At 39.1% G+C, this 13,982-nt stretch overlaps 1 protein-coding gene across 1 annotated transcript in view; it reads left to right on the top strand.

Annotated features, from left to right (window-relative positions):
• Positions 1-13,033, top strand: part of SCARB2 (scavenger receptor class B, member 2) — a 44,847-nt gene extending 31,814 nt beyond the window's left edge. Inside the window, exons 7-11 of the mRNA XM_008592809.1 lie at positions 2,100-2,269; positions 5,521-5,639; positions 8,499-8,660; positions 10,222-12,337; positions 12,467-13,033. Coding sequence (XP_008591031.1) covers positions 2,100-2,269; positions 5,521-5,639; positions 8,499-8,660; positions 10,222-10,260 — 490 coding nt within the window. The 3' untranslated portion in view covers positions 10,261-12,337; positions 12,467-13,033. The remainder of the gene's footprint in view (positions 1-2,099; positions 2,270-5,520; positions 5,640-8,498; positions 8,661-10,221; positions 12,338-12,466) is intronic.
• The last annotated feature ends 949 nt before the right edge of the window (positions 13,034-13,982 follow it).

The raw sequence follows: 13,982 nt of genomic DNA, 5'->3' as shown, positions 1-13,982 counted from the left end.
CTCCCTCCCTCCCTCCTTCCCTCCCTCCCCCACTTATGAGTGAGGACGTGGTGTTTCTCGTTCTGTGCCTGGCTTATTTCACTTAATTTTCTCTAAGTTTATCCATGTTGCTATGAATGGCAAAATTTCATTCATTTTTATGGCAGAGTATATATAGCACATATTACTTATCTAATTATCCATCGATGGGCATTTAGGTTGGTTCCAACTCCTGGCTGTTGTGAATAGAGCTGCAATAAACATGGGAGTACAGGTATCCCTTCGACATGATGATTTCCATTCCTTTGGATATATACCCAGCAGTGGGATTTCTGGGTCATATGTGCCATGGTTTAAGGCCATCTGTCACATGAAATATCACAGTCACCTTCTAGAAGACTGTCCTAGTCAGTAAGTATTTGTGAAGGGAGAGGAAATGTATTTGAGTGCAGTGAATGAGACAAGGGAACCCAGAAGGGATGGGGAAGTTTTAAAAAGATTCAGCATGGAGGAAACACATTCTTGTCTGGTATGACCACTTCGGAGAGCCATTTAGCAATGTGCAGTAAAGCCTAAGACATGCAAACTCCGTGATTCTATAGTTCTCTCCTGGGTAGGTTCCTGGTGTGCAGGAACCTTGTATAGAAACACATTCTTGTCTGGTATGACCACTTCGGAGAGCCATTTAGCAATGTGCAGTAAAGCCAAAGACATGCAAACTCCGTGATTCTATAGTTCTCTCCTGGGTAGGTTCCTGGTGTGCAGGAACCTTGTATGTATGTGCAAGGAGACATCTACAGAAATGTTTGTTATAACATATTTGTCATACTGAAAAACTGGGAGCAATCTAAATGCCTATAAAAAGAAGAATATGAATAAATTGTGGTGTATTCAGATGATAGAATATCATACAAGATTTAAAATAAAAGAACCAGGGTTATGTACATTAATGTATTAAATCTTAAAAATATAATGTTGAATGAGGAAGCAAATTAAAGAACGGGAATATGGTATACTATTTATATAACATTGAAAAATAGCAAATTATGCCACATATTGCTTATGAATACACACATATGTCAAAGTATAAAGACCTGCATGGGAGTGACAGACCCAGAGTCAGGATAGTGGTTTCCTAGGAGGGCAGAGAAAGAATGGAATGAAGAGCATTATACAGAGAGCTTCAGTTGTATGCATAATATATTTTTTACTTATCTGAGTGGTGGGTGCAAAGGTATTTGTATAGCATTTTCTCTTTCTGTTTGTCTAAAATACTTCATTAAAAAATGCTGTAGGGGTGGGATGTGCAGTGAAAGGCAACTCCCACATTAGTCACTACCCTGCCAGAGGTGTACCAACACGTCCGATTCAGCCGATGCAGAGATGGAAAGGTGCGGCCCAGGAAGCTGTTTCTCTCAGCCTTCCAATGCAGGGCTGAAGGCTCAATGGCGACAGTGTACATGACAGCACTGTGCCTGTTAGGTGCTAAGCAGATGGAGGGGCGGTAGAATGACTCAGAACCGTGTCTGAAACTCATGGCAGAATCATGTTGAACTCCACTGAAATAAATGACTGGGGCAAAATATGGACAGTGATTATTTTTATTTGGCGAAATAGACATCAAAGTATGTATTCCAACTGAATATCTGTCCAGCGTGGCACCTTTCACGTTCTTAAGGCTCTTCCAGGCCGAGCCCTCTGCTGCCTTTTCCGCTTCTGCTTGCCCCTGCCTCGCCCCTGCTGACCTCTTTTCTGCCTCCATTCCCTCCGCACTGGCACGTGTCCATGCTGGTCTACAGCACTGTTGTTTATTTCCTGATTTTAGGTCTCCATCCTAAATGTTGTCTTCTTAATTTTCCACTGCACATTCAGTCTTTCTCTGGCCTTGCTCAGCTGTTACCACAGTTGCTACCTCTGAAACACCTTTCTACATTCACCTTCTGCTCTATTACACACTGAGCAGATGAAGCTCTTTCACGCATTCTTTCACGTCTTCATTTTCCACTTATTCTGTAAGCTCTTAGCCATATTATGCCTGAGAACTGTGGCTAACTTACAGATGCAGGTCAAATTGTACAGACCAGAGTGCACACTGACCTTTTCTTCTTACATCCTAACAGGTCAGTGTATATAACTTTCAGTGGCTTTGAGAGTGTACAGGGACTGCCTGCTTTCCGGTATAAGGTGCCTGCAGAAATATTAGCCAATACCTCAGACAATGCCGGCTTCTGCCTCCCTGAAGGAAACTGCCTGGGCTCAGGAGTTTTGAATGTTAGCATCTGCAAGAATGGTAAGACTCAGAGACGGGACATGATGATGGGTGTCTAGAATGCAGAAGGATTGGAGTTCAACAAAGCGTATGTTGTCAGCCCAATAGAAAAGAACAATTTTGACCTTTCAAGAATAATGTTTTATAAACATGGCTGTTGAATGGTAAAAAAAATTATTGGCTTTTTTGTGATGTTGTTTATTCCTACAATGCCTTGTGTCTTTTTCTGAGCAGTAGTTTAGAAATCTTAATAATAATAATAATAGCTCCTGTTTACTGAGCACTTACTACGTGCCAGTCACTGTTGAGTGCTTTACATATTTACATGTAGTTAATACATATAAAGGCATCGACTGATTTCATGTTCAAAGCAAGGCTGAAAAAGAAAGTGGACAAGTGATTTTAAGAAAGTACACATCTTAGCAAAGATTCTCAATGATTTTGAAGCAGAGTTAGTTTTAAACCCTGACCACAAATTTCCCAGTGTTTCTTTCTTTCTTTTCTTTTCTTCTTTTTTTTATCACTGACCAGTACAGGGATTGAACCCTGAACCTTGGTGTTATTAGCACCACACTAACCAACTGAGCTAACCAACCAGCCCTCCAGTGTTTCTTAATGTCTGCACCTCTCTGCTCCTTTCCATGAAGGAGATAGAATTGTCAGTGGTAAAACTGACAAAAGTACTTTCTTCATCTTGAAGACTAGTTTTAACAGTCATATGTTGCAGACTTATTCACGGTGACCTTACTAGACAGACATTCAGTGGCCTCTTTTTATAATTGTGGAAAACAGGGCTCAGAGAAGGGACATGATTTTTACAAAACCCATATCTCTGAGCAAATCTCTGCCAGAACTTAGGGTCTTCTCATATTCATACTGTGATTCCCTTCTTAGAATATAATCCCTCTTTAATGTTTCTCTTGAGAGATGTCCCTGTTTGTAATCCCTTTCTCCTGAATAAAGTAATGTGCTAGCTTTTGCTCCCTTATCTAATTGGTTTTAAAATCTTTTGAGATAAATCTAAGGTCAGCAGGATACCTCCCTGCCCTTGTCTGATAGGATAGTAGCCCCCAAATGTGGCCTTACATCAGAATTATTGGAGAGTTATTAAAAATACATGGCAGCACACTGGATACACAAGGGCCCCAGAATCTCTACTTTTGATAATTGCTGCAAGTGATTCCAGTGAAGATTAGTGTCTAGGTATTTGGGGACCACTGTGCCAGGGAACACGGTACCCCTCAGCTGGAGATAAAAGCCAAGAGTGAATGGGACAAATTCCTGGTTCTGAGCTCTCCCATTGCCTTGCTGGGTGAATGGTCCTGAAGTAGTGTCCCAGCCCTCTCAGTCCATGTGCATCTGGCTCAAAGCACAAATGTTGATACATTTTTCTTGCTGTTTGGTTAACATTCTGTTTCCTCAAGAAGTAGATGCAGAATCAACAGAAAGATTCTACCTTGCAAAACTCAAACCTCTTGCTACAATCCTTTTCCTCTAGCCTCTTACGTGTTCCCAAATTTGGACTGAAAAGTTAAACTCTCTAGGATTATCCTCAAGTGTTTTGAATTCTCCAGGGGAACATTTCGGATAGCCAGATGAGTGAGTGTTCTGGAGTCAGGCGGATCTGGGTTTGAGTCCTATTCTGTTTGTTGGCAAATTGGCCAAGCAGATTAAGGAGGATTCCAGACATCAGTTTTCTCATCCATAAAATGGGGATGATTATAACTTCTTGGAAGGTTGTATGCAGGTTAGAGATGATATATGTCAAACACCCAGGACAGTGTCTGGCCCTATTAAGCCCTCAATGGATTTTTAAAAATACATTTTGAAGTTTACCATAGGTCCCAAAGAAGGAAATTGTGGCTTTGTGGAACTGTTTAGCAATAAAGAACAAAATGCTTGTTCATGTGAGAGATGATGTGTACCTTGAACTGTGGCTGATGGATATGTAAGCAAATTCAAGTTACTTGCCAATAAGCTAATTTCTCCAAAAATATATTTCTCTAGCAGCAATTATCGGGCCCCTCTCTTCTTTTTAGTGGCCAGATCTAGAATATGTTTCCTTTAATAACTTGTTTCCCTATTTGGTTCTTAAAATAAATAGGAAAGAAAAAAAAAAACCCAGACCTTTGCTTACCTTGATCTAGTCAGAGGCTGGGCTTATAGCACAATAAGGCAAACTGTTAAATTCTGCACCCATGTTTCCTTTAATAACTTGTTTCCCTATTTGGTTCTTAAAATAAATAGGAAAGAAAAAAAAAACCCCAGACCTTTGCTTACCTTGATCTAGTCAGAGGCTGGGCTTATAGCACAATAAGGCAAACTGTTAAATTCTGCACCCACGTATCCAGGAGAAAGTTTGCAGGTTGGCTCAGTTTGTTGGAGCGTGGTGTTATAACACCAAGGTCGAGGGTTTGGATCCTCGTACTGGCCAGCTGCCAAAAAAAAAACAAAAACAAACATACCCAGAGGACAAAGTCCATCCTTGGTAAAAACAATTTTAGTGTTATAACACCAAGGTCGAGGGTTTGGATCCTCGTACTGGCCAGCTGCCAAAAAAAAAACCAAAAACAAACATACCCAGAGGACAAAGTCCATCCTTGGTAAAACAATTTTTACCAGTCACGAAAAAAGACAGGAAAAAAAAAAAAAAGAAACAGGAAAAAAAAAAAGACAATCCATTTACTGGTGGAGAATTGCAGTTGAAACCATTCTCTAAGATGCGACATTCTTCATTAAGTGTAATTCTGCCTCCATAACCTGGTAACTGGGTGTCCCTAAGCAGATTTTGTAACTTCTGTGCACCTCAGTTTCTTCAAATGCAAAATGAGAATAATAGTTCTAACTTCAACAGCAACAACAACAAAAAATAGTCTAACTTCATAGGGCTGCTGGGAGCATTAATTAAAATAATGTATATAAAGCACTTATACTTTATAGGTTCAGTATTGTTTGTTGAAGAACAAATAATTTAGCCAGGACTTTCACATAAGAGGGTACTTTAAAGAGTTCATGGAAAAACAGAATTAAAAGATAATGTGAATCTTTCCATGAACTTTTTGAAGTACCCTTGTATAATGTGGAATAAAATAATGTGGAGGTAAATGAGATGTCAGAAAATGAGCTAGGAGATATAGAATGGTATTTTAGTCTGCCAACCCTCCCTCCCCAAAGTTTGCTTATATATAGCCTTTTAGAACTAGGTTTGTGGTTAGGAAGGAACTTAGATTTTAAGAACAGCATCATTCATTTCTGTTTTCCTTAAAATGCAGGTGCACCCATTATTATGTCTTTCCCACACTTTTACCAAGCAGATGAGAGGTTTGTTTCTGCCATAGATGGCATGCATCCAAATAAAGAAGATCATGAGACATTTGTGGACATTAATCCTGTGAGTGCACTCTTCTCTCTGGTAAAACAGCATGTGATTTATTCTTTCTGTACAGGTCCATGGTTGGAAAACTTGCATTGTGCTGTCTACTATTATAGTGATGTGTAAGTTAAGATTTGAAAAGGGGGAAGATAATTTTTTACAGCCTGTTTGTTCTCAGAAAATTTCTCTTAAATGTTAATCTGCCTGTGTCTGAGAGTTGATTTGGAGAAATGACTGACAGAAATTTTTCTTGTCAAGAACATTATTTGGGCAAAACTCCCTTCTGGGGAGCTGATTTTGTAAGAAACAAAATGCAGAGGTAAAGTGAAGGATTGTCAGACACTGCTAAAGCAGGATAGCTAGCCAGCACTCGGATCAATGTCCAGTTACACCTTTCCAGTGGGGAGCTGATTTTGTAAGAAACAAAATGCAGAGGTAAAGTGAAGGATTGTCAGACACTGCGAAAGCAGGATAGCTAGCCAGCACTCGGATCAATGTCCAGTTACACCTTTCCAGGTCTCCTCCTCCTTTGAAACCCTGCCAGTTTAAGACACCTGTGATAACTTCTTTTCTAAATCACATATCACATTTACTGTAGTTATTTCTCCTCATTTTCCCCTTCTCTTCTACCTAGTTTTGAGGAAAATATGCAGGTTTTTCTCATTCATTAAACTTCTACCTAGTTTTGAGGAAAATATGCAGGTTTTTCTCATTCAATAAATTCTCAATTGGGCAGATTTCTGTCATTAACAGCAGCATTTAAAATTTTTTAAAATTATTTTTCTCTTTTCCATCCTCATTTTCCCCTTCTCTTCTACCTAGTTTTGAGGAAAATATGCAGGTTTTTCTCATTCATTAAATTCTCAATTGGGCAGATTTCTGTCATTAACAGCAGCATTTAAAATTTTTTAAAATTATTTTTCTCTTTTCCCTAAGAATACTTTTGCTTTGTGGAGAATTTAGCAATAGATATTAACAAGAAAAGGAAAAATTAAAATCACTACTCACAAAATCTAAGCCAGTCTAATGTATTGTTTTTAATTCGTTTTATTTTACCCAATATGTTGTAAAATTTTTGTAATGACAGCTTTAAAAAATAATTTAATTTAATGTTTTACATTTTGTAAAACATGTGCTCTTTATAGAACTCTTGATAAAGTTTTAAAAAATCTCCTGTTGTAGTATCGCACTGACAGGCCTGTCTCTCAGAGACAAGCAAGGTAACATCTTCAGGTATCATCTCCTGGTATTTTTCTGGTTTTGATGTTACATAGTTGAAATCATACTATAGATACAGCTTTGCATATTATTTTCTTCATTTAGCATTGTATTAATGGCCACATTTATAAACTTTTGAAGGGTTTGTAGTTATAATTTCAAGAGGAGGCTTTTATTGTTTCATAGGAAAAATTCAATCAGTATTTAGCAATTTATAGGACCTATTTGTGATTGCTCCTGGATCACCACTGTTATTGTTTGTGGGCAGGGGCGTGAAAGTAGGACTTTTGGAAAACTGAGAAGGGCCCTTTTTTTTTCCAGTTTATGTTCGTGGTAGTGGCATATTCGAAATCCTCTCCACCCCTGTCCCCAAAGTTTGTTTTCCTTTTTGTTAAAGACTAGATTGAGTCCAGGAACATGGAGTGAAACCTTGTGCTTTACTGCCTCCTAGATAGTGCTTGATTTTTCTCTTCTCTAGAAAAATAAAATATTAGACCTGGAAGTGACCTTGGAGACTACTGCCCCACTGCCTTTTTTCTTTTTTCTTGGGAGCTGGTTGGTGGGGAGATGGAACTCTTAACCTTGGCATCATCAGCACCACGCTCTATGGTTAGAGTGCAGCATTGTAACACCAAAGTCATGGGTTCAGATCCCTGTACCGGCCAGCTACCAAAAAAAAAAAGTACCACATATTAATGAACTAAGCTGACTGACTAGTCTCCATCGCCTTTTTACTGGGGAGAAAACTCTAACCCTGAGGGGCCTTGGCCAGTTATTGGAAGAACCACCTGGAACCCGATCTTCTTACCCAGTCTATTGCAAATTAAGCCTAAAATAAACCAGAATTGTTGGTTGTATTTTTTACGGAATTAAGCTCTTCCGATACCTCACCCATGACACTAGGTGTTAATACCTCTGCTCTGCATACAAAAAGTGTTATTCTAGCACATTTCCTTAGCAAAACTCTGGAATTTTGGTAGCCTCACAACTTCCCTGAACACTCTTTTGAGACCTCCAGTCCTGATTAAGATGTAACCAAAAGAGAAATTATACCTTTCTTCATACCATTTTTGGAGTGTTTCATTCATTCATTCATTTAATCTACCAGCATTAATTGAGCACCTACTGAGTACTGGGTGCTATACCCAGTGTGGAGGTGACTGAGATAAGTCTTGCCTTCAAGGACCTTACAGTCCCTGGGAGACAAACAGTAAACAGTTACAATGCAGAGTGCAAGGACAACGATGAAGGATTTTAGACAGTGAGATGGAAGCTTAGAGAAGGGACCTTTCACCAGGCCTGAGTGACCAGAGAAAAGTACCAGAAGGAAGTAGTGGTGAACTGGATTTTGAAGGATGACTTGGAATTCTCTGATACAAAACAAAAGATGATATTATCTCAGTATTTCTGAATACTCTTCCCCTCCTTTATTGAACCTATTTTAAGAGTAGTAAATGTCTTCAGGAGAAAAGAGATGATATTAATAAATAAATGTCCTCGCTGGTTACTCTAATTTGTAAATGGATTTTCAGTATATCTGGTTTGCTAACAGGGGGACATACCCAAATTGTTTATGATAATTTGAAAGAAAGATATAGCAAAAAAGTTACACCCTGGATATTTAGTCACCAAGGGAATACTATTTTCTTGCCCCTCTAGAGTGTTTTAATTGATAAAGAGACTGCGAGTCGACTCAAGTCTGTGATTAACACTACTTTGATTGTCACCAACATACCCTACATCATCATGGCGCTAGGTGTGTTCTTTGGCTTGGTCTTCACCTGGCTTGTGTGCAGAGGGCAACAGGGATCCATGGATGAGGTGAGTACCAGCTGAAGAAACATCTCCCTTTCTGGATAACTTTACCTGAGGAATTCCTCAACTGTGCCTCACTGAAGGGCTGTCACCTGCCTCATTAGGATGGATTCTAGGGTTTTATGCTGGCATGGTGATTTCATGGCTATATTACTGCTGCCCCAAATGGGAAGCTATGGAAATGTGTCAGTGAAGGAGGGATGATAGAGTGGTACCGTTGGTGGGAATGGAATCCCCTACATCCTCTAGGAGCTAACCTTACATCTTTAAAAACAATAATATGGAGAAGAGGAAAAATATATAACAATTAAGCACCTGGGCTTTGGTGTCAGAAAGCCTGAGTTTAAATCCCAGTTCTTCCACTTAACAGCTGTGTGAGTCTAGAAACTGTGCCTCAGTTTCTTTATCTATAAAAATGGGATAATAATAGTCTCTTTATGAATTTTTCATGAGGATTAGAAGATGTAGTAAATATAAACGACTTGGCCCAGTGTTAGTATATGGTCAGAGCTCAGTAAACGTTAGTTATTATTAAATGTGATAAGACAACTCCAAGATTATAGAGCAAGGCATCTAGAGGCCTGCTTGGAAAGAATCCCTGATGTATCAGAAGATACTTATGATTGAGGCACAATGCAGAATAAATGATTGGCATATGGGAGAAGTTACTTTCTTGGAGGGATGAGATAAACAGAGTTAGGTTGGCCTCCCTGAGTGACCGGCAGTCCAACCCAGGAGTCTAAATGAGCCTTTTCTGTAAAAGCTGTTCTTAAAATCTTAGCAGCTTCCGTTTTTACAAAAAACTCATATTTTTTTTCTCCTAGCTGCATAAACTAATCTGAGCAAATGTGAAGTAGGAAATGTAATAGGGTTGAAACCATCTAAGTAATATTAGCTTGGACTTCCCTGCCTCCCACATGCTTCCATTATGTCTCTTAACCCATGCTGATCACTTTAGCCTGAATTAGCTGTCAGGCAAACTATTTTGCTATTTATATGTATAGATCTGACTTTGCATAGTCATTAAGATTTTTGTAAGTACAAGTGGAACCTCATGGAAATGTTAATTACTGATCCTACAGTTAACCATCTTCATGTATTATTCAACAAGCAATTATTGAGCACCTCCTACCTCTGAGACACTATTTTCTAGTAGGTTTCAAATCAGGAAGGGAGCAAATTCAGTGGAGTGTGATAAGTGTTATAATCGGGTCACCACAGACAGTATGGAGAGGAGGGTGGTCAGAGAAGACCTCCTCAAAAAGGTTAGTCTGAATCTTTAAGAAAGGGGCTGGCCAGTTAGCTCACTTGGGAGAGTGTGGTGCTGGTAACACCGAGGTCATGGGTTCAGATCCCTGTACTGGCCAGCTGCCAAATAAAAAAAAAAAAAAGAAAGAGCAAGACAAAGCAGGCCAAGAGAGGAGCGGTGAGTGGAATGAACCACCTTCCTGTCAGTCTCGCCTCCTTCCACCTTCCTCCACCCTCTTCCCCGGCCCCAGCTTTTCACATCTGGGAAGTTTCTGACATGAACACCTAACTTCCCTGTCTTCTCTCCTCTGTGTCTCAGGGAACGGCAGATGAAAGAGCGCCCCTCATACGAACCTAACTATCATCTGAGCTTGCTGAAGGGAGCGTGGGAGCTGTCCGGACTTGGACCATAACGTGGGAGACCCTCTGCGTCCTCACAGGCGTGTTGCCTGTTGGAAGGAGGGAAAAGGCACAGCGCTGGCAAGTGATGAGGGCGTCCCAGCCAGAGGTTAAAGAGCAGGCTGACATGGCTGGCTGTTATGCTTTATAAAATCATGTGGTCTCTGAAACTGTTTTTCATGTTTATTTAATAAACACTTGTATAGTAATTTTTTTTGTTGGGTGCTGGTAGCTCCAAAATTTTGACCACTGTTGTAGGTATAATGTCTCTGCATTACTTGTTAATGTTACTTGGTCTTTTATTCAGTATGCTTCTTTCACTGAATTTTGTGCTCGAAATACACAGATATATTTTATGTTGTATTCCTCCATTTCACTTCCAAAACAGAAGTAAATAAGAGTTTGGAACCCAGGGGAGAATGGTATCCTCATTCAATACATTATTCCAATGCAGCTGATTTCCTCTTTTAAAACATTGCATATTGCATTTTAAGCTAATCTTCAGTTCATTTTCCTTTAGGAAAATAACTCAGACTTCCGACTACTTTTATACTACGTAGGGATCAAGCAAGGAGGGGATTGGGTGGGGTGGTACCCTTAAGTTGATAGTGATAAGCTCCTAATGATTTTTAACTTGTATTTTGTGAACCAGGAGAACGTATAAATAATGTTGGTGAGGATAAGTTCAGATATTCCATATAGAGTAGAACTAAATGCTAGTTATGACACTTGTTGTTAGTTAAGTGTTATTTTTTAGTGAAAATGATCTTGATGTGAAAAGATGCTTCTGGGAGAGTGTAATCAGTAACTGATTTTTTCCCCCAGTCACCTCTGCCAAGTATGATTCTGTATTAATTACAATACCATCGAGTGATTATTTGTAAAATTATGAATATAGGAAATTATCCATCCACAGTCTAGGTTACACATAAAGTTCAGGCAGATTGACTACAGTAAAGAGACATTTCTTCTGGAGCAGTTTCCTTGTTAACTTTGAAATATTTTTATAAGTTCTTTCCTCAGATCCAGTTCCTTTCAGCCTTTGGTGGCTCACTGTCACTTCCTGAAAAATAGAGAAAAATTTGCTTTACATTTTCTGTAACAATCATTTTGCTGACAGATGGACGGGTGTTTAAAGTATTGGACAGAAAGTGCTTTTAAAGAAAGGTCCCCTGATGCCAGAAGCTGAACCACCTCTCTTTAAAAGACTTCTTGGCTTTCAGTGTAATGTAAGTTAGAGGATTGGGAACTATTGAATGTCACAGTGTTCAGAATTCAATATATTTAAGGGCATTTTCTTTGATTCTCTCATTCATTTTTAATTGAGAAGGCTATATAGCTATCTGTCAAAGTGCTTATAGAATACTGAATCATTCTAAGAAATTTTTTGTACAAAACTGAATTTCAGTGTAAGCAAATGAAGAAAAAAAATCATGGCTTCCACTTACATAGCTTCTGATCCCTGTATGGAGGTGATAAATTGCCTTAATTTACATGCCCCAATTCTCTCTTTCTACACTAAAGCAATATATGGTGTGTTTATCTTCTTGAAGGAACAATTCATTAAGCTCTCAACTTTTCTATAAATTGAGATAGAACCTTTACATACCCTGAATCAGCAAAATGTAAAAAACAAAATAAAAAATATTTGGTCTTCAATAACGCTAAATATTTAAATTTTGGGAATTTATTAATACTTAACATCGTATTCTTTATGCATCTACTTATTCACACTAATAAAATTGATAAGCCAGTGTGTACTCATTGGTTCAGTCCTATTATCAGGATATATCATCTATGAGGAGGAAATTTTTATATACGGCAAGTGGTAGCAGTTAATGATGGATACACATTTAGACTGAATCCCACACAGGCAGGGAGACAAAACATATTAATTCCATATTTATGTCATGATTCTTAATAGGTGGCTTGCTTAAAATCACATTTGATATTTTCCTTCCGAAGTCTGTGGTAAATCCGTAAACTGCAGTCACAATTAGAATAGACTGGTTGAGAAGAATGAATGTCCCTATGGGGTTTTGGGTTGAAAATAAACTTTTCCTCACGCTCATTCTCTTGCAGCTATTATCTTGGAAAAACCCCCAGAGGTTTTGTGATTGTCAGCAGTGTCACGATCACAGAATGCAGGCACCATGATACTCAAGGTTTTGGGTTGAAAATAAACTTTTCCTCACGCTCATTCTCTTGCAGCTATTATCTTGGAAAGACCCCCAGAGGTTTTGTGATTGTCAGCAGTGTCACGATCACAGAATGCAGGCACCATGATACTCAAAGGGGGAGAAACCAAGAGAGTGCTTAACTCACCTCTCTCAGGGAAAATTGGGAGTTGAGCACAGTACAGGAAATGGGCTTTGCCACTTTTAGTTCCAGGCTTTTCTCAGTAGATTTTATATCCTTGTGTTCTAGAAAGATCACTAATGGTCGAGTAGAACAAGTTCTACACAACTAACCCCTATTGGGGTTTTTACTTAAGGGAGGCTAATTTTTAATTTAAATTGCTCGAGATATGCATTCTACAAAAGTAAGTCTCATACTTGGCCCTCTGGCCATTATTACTAGAGTAAATTGCTTGTGCTTATTAAAGGGAATACTGAACAGAAAGCTCTTCATGTAGCTTATACAGTTGGTGCATTTCATGTGATTCTTGACATGTTTACTTCCACCCTTAATGCAATGAAATGTTTCACTAATAAAAAAAACTTTATATAAAATTGCACTGGGAATTGTATGTCATCAGATGTCCAGTTGTCTACATGCCCCTTGACAGATGCAGCCCTGAGTCATACCCCTCAGGCCACCTCTGACATCAGCTCAGCTGTGGTGGACATTTATAGGCGGCATGACAAGTCCCACTCCAAGCAGCTCCCATACTCTGCCTTTCGGCCTCAGGGCTTTCTCCAGGGCCCTGAAAGCTCCTACGGCAACCCTCAGCCAAAGGGAGCAGGAGTCAGCTGACAAGTGTTCCAATCCTCAGAGCAACAGCTCTCAGCTTCCTTCTACATGGTTCCTGCACTAGGATTGGCTGCAGTGGTAATTGCTTTCTATTAATGTTTCTTCATTCCCTGCCTCACTCTCCCTGCCCTCTTGCTGCTGCTTACTCCCAAATTATATACCTACACTAATATCCTTTTCTCAGGTCTGCTTCCAGGTAAGTGCAACTAAAGTTTTAGCAGACAAGTTTACCCAGAAGGTCTCGGGAGTATTAGAGAGCTATTGGAGAGGTACTGGAGCTTTTGTTTCTGTGGACATTTGGACAAAAGTTATTAGTCCAAAAATTCAGATTCCCTTTAAAACCTTTTCCCATCTCAGATATTACATGTTATTTCCGAAATCAGAGCAAATCCAGATCAGTCATAAAATATCTAGCTCGGTCTTACAAATGTCCTCATGTATCAAGGACACTTGATCCCTAGCACATGTACTTCCCAGGAGTCCCAAATCTGATTTCAGCTGGCTTATGTCACAAGGGAAGCTTCTTGTACCTATTTCTCTTTACCCTAGAGGTATATAGAGACTCCTGGAACTTTGTAACATATCAAACCTAATTATTTCAAATCAGGGATTAAGAAAAATCCATGTATCTCCCTACTGGCCAGCTGCCAAAAAAAAAAAAAAAAACCCACAAAATTAAAAATCCAGAAAAAATATTTTAAAAAATAA

This window comes from Galeopterus variegatus, unplaced genomic scaffold (assembly GCF_000696425.1).
Source record: "Galeopterus variegatus unplaced genomic scaffold, G_variegatus-3.0.2 Scaffold8341, whole genome shotgun sequence".
Lineage (NCBI taxonomy): Eukaryota > Metazoa > Chordata > Mammalia > Dermoptera > Cynocephalidae > Galeopterus > Galeopterus variegatus.
The sequence above is the reverse complement of the archived record's forward strand: the minus strand, read 5'-3'. Positions and strand labels throughout refer to the sequence as shown.